Source organism: Sinocyclocheilus rhinocerous, unplaced genomic scaffold (genome assembly GCF_001515625.1).
Source record: "Sinocyclocheilus rhinocerous isolate Xijiao unplaced genomic scaffold, SAMN03320098_v1.1 scaffold1074, whole genome shotgun sequence".
NCBI classification, from domain to species: Eukaryota; Metazoa; Chordata; class Actinopteri; order Cypriniformes; family Cyprinidae; genus Sinocyclocheilus; species Sinocyclocheilus rhinocerous.
The window spans coordinates 45018-53609 of record NW_015642525.1 but is presented as its reverse complement, the minus strand read 5'-3'; the positions used below and the strand labels follow the sequence as shown (position 1 = coordinate 53609).

The 8592-nt window shown below is 35.1% G+C and overlaps 1 protein-coding gene across 2 annotated transcripts in view; it reads left to right on the top strand.

Moving 5' to 3' along the window:
• Window positions 1–8592, top strand: part of mgab (MAX dimerization protein MGA b) — a 38769-nt gene that overhangs the window by 11159 nt on the left and 19018 nt on the right. Inside the window, exons 7-10 of one of the 2 annotated variants that reach the window (XM_016573021.1) lie at window positions 795–896; window positions 1856–1948; window positions 2479–3035; window positions 6096–6300. In XM_016573021.1, coding sequence (XP_016428507.1) covers window positions 795–896; window positions 1856–1948; window positions 2479–3035; window positions 6096–6300 — 957 coding nt within the window. Of the gene's footprint in view, window positions 1–794; window positions 897–1855; window positions 1949–2478; window positions 3036–6092; window positions 6301–8592 lie in introns of both variants that reach the window. The other variant, XM_016573020.1, reaches the window with a different exon arrangement.

Genomic DNA, 8592 nt, shown 5'->3' with positions numbered 1-8592 from the left:
TATAACATTGCGACTACAGTAAAAAAGCTTTTACTGTTCTAAAAACAGATTTATGAGAAGTATTGGATTTGAAGATGTTAGAAACACACGTGATAGAAATTATACAGTCTAATATAAATCAAACATTGCACTTTTTTTCAACTCATGATTAAAATGCAGTGGTTGCCTCTAATTTCAAATGCCTTTAAAAATCAAGGTGCAACACAGAGTGAAGAATATGCAAATGTTATTTTATGTGATTTTTCAATTTCTGAACCTGAACATCTACAAACATAAAAACCTAAAGCATCATTTCATTTCTATCTTTGTGCTATAGGCCTGTATTTAATTGTGCTATTATTTGTAATTTGTTCATTTGTCTTTAATAATGTTTAAACTTTGTTTGTTTATTTTTATAATTTTTTTGCTGTGGTATCGAAATTGAAATAGAGAATTGTAAAATGTAATTGGTATCTAAAACATTGGTGTCATATAAGCTTCTTTATTAGAATACAAGATAACATAGATCAAAAACAATGATAACAGCAACTATTTTATTTTTTGTGGCAGGGCCAGTGAAAGTGTTGGCAGGGCAAGTAAACGTTTTAACCACCGGTCCAGTAGAAAAAATCCTTAGCGTTGATCCCTGCTTACTGGAAAAGATGAATTAAAATTAAATTGTCGAGATTAAAAAAGAAGAAGTGAAAGGATGCAGATCAAATACCCGCAGCACTCATAACCCATCTGCGGTTCGTCTTTTGCTCTGTTATTGTCTGGTTTATTAATTTCTGTTTTCTGTTCTGGTTTCTGCACAGTTGGGCTGAAACTGAATCTTCTGGATCCAGCGGCACCCATAGACCTGCATTATCTGGGTGTTGCTCTACCTTTGCCTTCACCTGTCCTCACATCATCCTCCTGTAAGCACAATAATGAAGATTATGGCTCCGGGGTGTTTGTGCTGTTATATTAGAGTGATGGAGTCTAATATGAATCATCACTGACGTTAATGAGAAACATACAAAAAGCTCTCAAAAGTAAAACGATGTATTACATGGGGTCCTATTGAGTCTGTTTTATAATTTTTAATATTTTGTTTCTTCCATTTTCATTTTTCTGGATTCTGTTTTAATGTTTAAATTAAATTTTAGTAATACAAAAGCGTGCTACATTAATTGAAATAATGAAATCTACACAATTTAACAAAAACTTTAAAAAGTTTTATTTCTTCTTCTTCTTATTATTTATTTTATTTTATTTTTTTACAAAAACATTTTTGGGCCCTATGAAAACCTTTTTACTTTTCCCCAAATTCTGTGTTTTCTGTTTAAATTTTTCTAGATTCCATTTTAATTTAAATTTTTTTTTTATTAATTTGTTATTTTTAAATTTAATAATCAAAAAGCATTTCTAATCAATCAAATCAAAATAAACTTAATTTATTAACATTTTTACAATAATGGTGCTCTATGAAATGTTTTATTTTTTCAGAAGTTGTGTTTATGATTTAATACACATTTATTTAATAAAAACGGTGGTAATCAAATGAAGGCATAAAACATTGACAGTTTAATTAATCTTTTCAAATTTAATTAAACTTTTTTTCATTAGAGTAATTTTTTTTTATTTTTTATTTTATTTTTTTTTTACTAATTTCTTTTATTCCTTTTTGGCAAACAAAGTGCTGCACAACAAAGGTTTACTGTTCAAATAAAGTAATGGAAGAAAATAGTGTGATATTAAAAACAGAAGTTTTTAGAACTACAGTAATGAATATGAGATTTATTTATAAAGCTATTAAAAAAACATGCTATTAATGATATATTGGAGTTTTGTTTAATTCATTTATTTATTATTTATGCTTCTTGTTTGTGTCCAGACGCCGCTTTAGTTTCGCGCACTGGGAAGACGAGCGATCTGACCAGGATCAAAGGCTGGATGGAGAAGTTTAGTTCAAAGAGCTCAGCCGACAGTAAGCACATAATAAAAACAGCTCCTTCGTTTTAGAGCTGCGGCGATAAATTGATGCAGAATTGATTCGTGGACTGAGTCTGAGATCTTCCGAATGCGTGGCGACTCTCTCTGGAATTGATTCTGAGCTTATATTCTAACAGCAGATGGCGCTCTACTCTAGTTTTTAGAGATTCGTTTTTTTAGAGTCTGTAATTTCACCTCGGCTCAGAATGCTTTTATGACGCCAGATTAATGTAAACACAGCCCACTGTGAACACCCTTGTGATTCGCTTCAACCTTTTCGAATCCTATGAATGATTATTTTATTATTTTAGGTTGTCTGTTTCTGAAGCATGCAGCGCCATCTGCTGTTCAAAACTACGCTCAGAATCGACTCGAGAAAGAATCGAGACACCTTCGAAAACCTCAGAATCGATGCGGAATCATTTCTCGATTCGCGATGCATCGGTTTATTTTCCCAGCCCTGCTTCGTTTATTGGATTGGCTGGTCTTCAGGTGTGCTTTTCTCCTGTTTCCGCTGCTGATCAGGCTCGGCCGGTCACTCGGCGTTCTCCTCGGTCCTGCTGGACGAGTATCTGGAGGCTGAAGGCCAGCGGATCAGCGAACGCGCCGCCGTGTTTTCCTCCAGCGCTCCGTCTCCGGTGCTCTATCAGCTGCCCGTCAAGAGCAGCAGCTACGTGAGGACCCTAGATAGTGTGCTCCAGACGCGCAGCTCTGCCCCCTCTGGACTCCGTGACAAGCGCACTAAAGCGTGGCGATCCAGACGAGGTGTTAGAGCGGCTCCGGAAGCAGTGCGCTCTTCCTCGGCCAGACTCCGGTGGAAGCGCAGCGTCTCTGAAGATCCTCCTCAGCGTCCTGCAGCGTCCAGCGGAGCTCCCTCCAGACGCAGGAGAAGGTACCGGCGGCGGAGGCGCACGCTGAGGTTCAACAGAGACGCCGTGGATGGAGCGCAGGCCTCTGCATTCGCTCAGAAGCACTCGGAGCTGCTGGCTCAGGAGGAGCAGGCCGTCTCTCTCGGACAGAGTCCCACTCACATCAGCGCTGAGAGAGCCGGCTTCGCTCTGAGCTCACTGCTGACCGCAGAGGTGCGTCTGCTCTCACACACACACTAGGGCTGGCAGAATGCCTGAAAAAGTTTGAATTTTGTACTTAAATATTATCAATAATTGAATTATATTCTAATTTAAAGGGCATAATTTCAGTTAGGGGGGAAAAAGCTTTTGGCTTCTCTCCTGAGGCCACAAGAGGGCGCATCGAGCAAAATATTACTAATGCACGTTTCTTCAAAGCATAATAAAATAACACGACTATCTGTGAAAAAAGTGCATAATGTTTAAAATAATGTTTATAACCCATAACACAAGTTGCTTAAATAATTAGAAACAAAACAGCATCATGTATGTATGTATGTATAGTTTAATACAAAGGACCGAAAACCAATCAGAGACTACTTTTTTTCAATTAAAAACATGCGATGCAGTGGGATGGGGAAAAATGCCATAAAGTCTCGAGACCTAACATGCAACGTTTTTGCATTCGAATGTGGATTTTTATTTTAAATTCAACAAATATTCGAAATTTAGAATTTTTATTAGACAGCTTTAACACACTTACACATCTGATTACTGCACACTAGCTAGGACTGGACGCTGTTGTTTTTATGCTACCGCAGGGTTTTTCAATAGCAATGTGAAATGAAACGTATTGCAGTTCGAATCACTATATATGACAAAATATAGGTCTTTTTAATTTTTTTATGTGTTTTATTTTTAATAATTATTTTATAAATAATAATTATAAATGTATTATTGTTTATTCACGTATATAAATAAATAATTATTAATAATTGTAAAATTCATAATATTATATATAATAATTACAGAACAATGAAATAAAACACATATACACATATATTTGCTTATTTATATAAATAAATAATTATAAAATAATTTTAAATATTATATATAATCATTTTAAAATAAAAACATAAAACACTAAAAATTCAATATTTTATATACAGTAGGTTTGCTTATTTATATAAACAGATAATAAAAAAATCGGTAGCACTTTATTTTACAGTCCTGTTACTCATGTACTTATTATAGTAATTGCAATAACTAGGTAATAACTAGGTACTAACCCTGAACCTACCCCATGTAGTTACCTTATATTACCAGTAGGGATGCACCGATAGGATTTTTTTTGGCCGATACCGATTTTAACAAACACCTATTGGCCGATACCGATACCGATATTGGTCAATTGCATAAAGCAGGGCTTAAAAACGAGAGAGAAAAAAAAGATTGGTTCACTCCGAGCAGAATCGGTATTTGAGCGTTTCTGTTTTCTGTTCCTCTGTGAAACCGGTTTGAGTAGAAAACATACAGAAAACAAACGGTTAATAACGTTATTTTTAAAACTTTTTCTTTGCCAATAATAATAATAATCATACTAATAATAATAACAATAACAAAGTACAGCGTTTAATTTACTCAAAAAGAAAAAAAGATCATGAAGAGAGTCTTGATCTCGTTTAGTCTTAGCCAATACAGTAGGGCTGCACGATTAATCGAGTGCGATAGTCACGCGCATCTCGTCAGTAAAGCGGTTCTGTGATTAGTAGTAAATCTCCATCACCTGCTTTCAGATGGAGTAGCATTTACTACTTTTACTCCAAACTCACTTCATAACGTCAGTCGAGTGTTTGAAATAAATCCTTCTGTGAGATGATGAGGCTCCTTACACAGAATAAGGCACGCAACATATTTCATAGTATTCTATATGAAGCGTTTATAAACTCCTATAAGCGTTTTGAGAGGAAAAAAACAGCCTAAATTAGTAGGCTGTACGTTACATTATATTATTACATTCAGAAATAATGTAGGCTAAAATAATGGTAAATAAAAGCAAGATTACAAACACAGGCACAGACTGTACTACGGAGGATTTAAATTGAGCAGTGTAACTTTTTATGCTTCTTTAACTGTATTTTATTTTGATAATGAACAGGCTGCGTTGTCTAATTAGCATAAATCGGTTGTATGTGTGTGAGGCACCGACACGATCACTGCATTGTTTTCCTAACTGTTACTCATAATTTATGGTCATAGCAACGCTGGTTTGTCATACAGATAGAAGCAAAACATCATTAAAAACTGTGAAGCTTTTGTAAAATAAAGAAAACCGCTTTCTGCCGTCTCGGTTTCCTTTCCGTGAACTTCGGAGCGCGTTTTACAATTATCCGAAACTCGGCACACCTTTTTTCTTTCGTTTTGTTAATCAGTTAATGATTTAAGTGAAATATATTTAGCGTATAGGCCTATATATTCATTTTTATGTAGCCTATATAGTTTTCTCCGTTCACAGAAATGTGACCGTGTGTGAATCCGTGTTCTAAACTGGTTTCAAACAAAAAGCTGCATATTACCTGCCATTCATTTTCACTTCAATATAGTCCTAATGCTTGGCGGTTCGTGACGTATCCTCGGATAAACTCTAACGACTTACCTGTGATAAATTTACAGCTGAGCCGTCTGACAAACTATATTTTGTATAGATTTTATTTTGTTTTGACAAGTATTTAATTATTTTGAAAAACGTTGGATTATGCAACACACGTGCAACTCGTTGTCTCCATGCAGTTAATTAATAAAGCATTGTTATCGGCCCTTTTCATGCTATTACCGATATGCAGATGGCTTTAAAATAATCAAAAATCGGCCTAATTACCAGTACTTTCTGAGGTAGGTACAGAACAGTTACTAATAAGATTTGATATTTTATCTGTTTGCTTGCATGTCATGTGACTTGTAACCAACCTTAGAGAACTTGTGAATGCGTCGTTAAATTATTGAAGAAATCTCGGGAAGTTCTTCACGTAAATATTTTAACCTTACTTAAAAAATATTTAAACATACGTGAAAAATGTTTGGGAATCGCTGTGCTACTGTAAAGAAAGTTTGCAAAGTTGCTGAATGAGATAACAGGATTAATGTGTTTTTCCCCACTGGATTATCAAAAATAGGCATTAGCACAAGATTTAATATATAAATATTGTTCAGTTTTCTCATGCTGGGATAAAAACATTTTGTCCCCTTATTAAGAGTATGTATAAAAGTGTTAGAATGATGTGATCTGTACAGAAGGCGGTGAAGACGAAGCAGCAGGTCAGGGAAGGCGTGTGTGGTAAAGACTTCTGCCGGCTGGGCTGCGTCTGTGAAAGTCTGAGCAGAGAAGCGCGAGGATCCACTCACTGCAGACGTGTGCAGTGCATGTTCAGCTGCGGCTGCTTCAAACACAAGATCCTCCTCGTGCGCTCCGAGCACAGCGCCGGGAGCCTGGTGGCCTTCCGTAAGTCTGCACCGGATTTACTGTTGCGCTCAAGTGCCAGTCACTCTTAGTTTACTCATGCACATATTATTCTTATTCATATTTAGATTCCGATTTTATTTTCAATTTGGTAATTTTGTTGTTTTTATCTTTTTTTTCTATATTGTTTTTATTCTTTATAGGTTTTAGTTTTCAGTACAGCATGTTTTGTACTAAAATAACTAAAACTTGAATGAATAAAAACCATATGTGACCCTGGAGCACAAAACCAGTCATAAGGGTCAGTTTTGTGAAATTGAGATTTATGCATCATCTGAAAGCTGAATAAATAAGCTTTCCATTGATGTATGGTTTGTTAAAAAATCTTTTTTTAATTTTTGTTGAAAATCTGGAATCTGAGGGTGCAAAAAAATCTAAATATTGAGAAAATCATCTTTAAAGTTGTCCAAATGAAGTTCTTAGCAATGCATATTACTAATCAAAAATTAAGTTTTGATATATTTACGGTAGGACATTTACAAAATATCTTCATGGAACATGATCTTTACTTAATATCCTAATGATTTTTGGCATAAAAGAGAAATGTATAATTTTGACCCATACAATGTATTGTTGGCTATTGCTACAAATATACCCCAGCGACTTAACACTGCTTTTGTGCTGCAGGGTCACATATAGACATATTTAAAAGAAATACTAAAACTAGGGCTGGGCGATATGGCAAAAAAATTAAAATCTAGATTTATTTTCAGAACGTTTGACCGATTTTGTACGATTTTTAATAGTCGAGTTGAAAATGTAACTACGACATGATTCCAGTAACTTCCTCTAGTTAAAGAAAATTCTATTCCAAGTGCAGCACACATGAAGATATAAATGTTAAACAAATCACTTGTTAAATATCTTTGCAGAAAAGATGCATGAACTATAACTACATCTTGTACAAACTTGTCTTATACATATTATATGTTCAGAAATAATACAATGCTTTAAAATATTCTCAGAAGTCAAGTTAATTCAAACTCATAATGACTGAAGGTATAACAGCAGTAGAGTATTATTAACTATAAATGTTCTGTAAAAACAACAGCAGCTTTCAGTCTGTCAGCGTGATGCAAACATGAAATATCAGACATACTGTAATAGTTCTTCACAGGTTTTATTATTCGCTTGCGCTGCTTTTCCATTGTGTTTTCTGTGTAAACATGGACTGTTTGACTGTTGCTCTCGCGTCTCTTGCAGCGTCTCATGCATGAAGCAGCTTTCTAAAAACACTGCGCTCAAGTTAAGAGAAGTTCACTCCCATCTTCTTGCATGTGTTTGCTATTCCACTGCCTGCGTCGCATCTTCATCAACACAAAAGCTCATTCTGTGTGAATGGTGTCTAGTGATATATATTCTACTCACGGTCCTTCACTGAACGCGGTTGGATCGTTCTTTTCTCTTTACTGTTATCACCGGCATATTGTCAAAGTGTCTAAATCTAACGTTTGGTAATATTTCTATTCAAAATAGTGATTCCTCGATTTCTAAAAAATACAATCGTGGCAAAACATTAAATTCCAATTAATCGATAAAATCGCCCAGCCCTAGCTTCCTGCATACGACAGTCAGTGGAAGTCAGAGAAAACTGTTCATAACATTTTAAATATGGATATTTTTCTTACAAAAAACGCATTGATTCACTTCAGTAGGACTTTGTTCTCCCCCGGTTGCTGTGTAAGGCACGTTTTATTGGATGCGCTTTATTGGATGGATGCGCTTTATTTGACTTCCTTTGAACTGTTGAACAGAAACACCCACCCACTGCCATTATAAAGCTTGGAAGAGCTTGGATTCGTTTGAAAGAAAAGTCATATACATCTAGGATGCCTTGAGGGTGAGTTAACCATGGGCTAATTTTCATTTTTGGGTGAACTAACCCTTTAATTTAACAAATTATCTGAATCTATGACAAGGCGAAATGTATCTCTTTTTTTACGATCTGATCTCCACTGGGAAATGTAAAGAGAAGTTGTTCCACTAATTTTCAGTCTGTGTTTATTAAATAATTCATATTGGCTCAATAATTATGAACAGTGTGAAAAGCTGAAGTTATGTGTGCTAAGATTTGTTAATGCAACAACTTCTCCGCTTCACCTAGAACAGTTTGTTTTTGTGATAGCAAACAGTAGAAGTCAAATAATAATATTTTAACATTTTCTGAAAGAAAATACGAGTGGTTGCCAGGGCATTGTTATGCATTAGCTGTGCTGTGTTGTTGCTCAACAATTCCTGTTTTCTGTGTTTTTTAGCATTTTTTTTTTTTTTTTA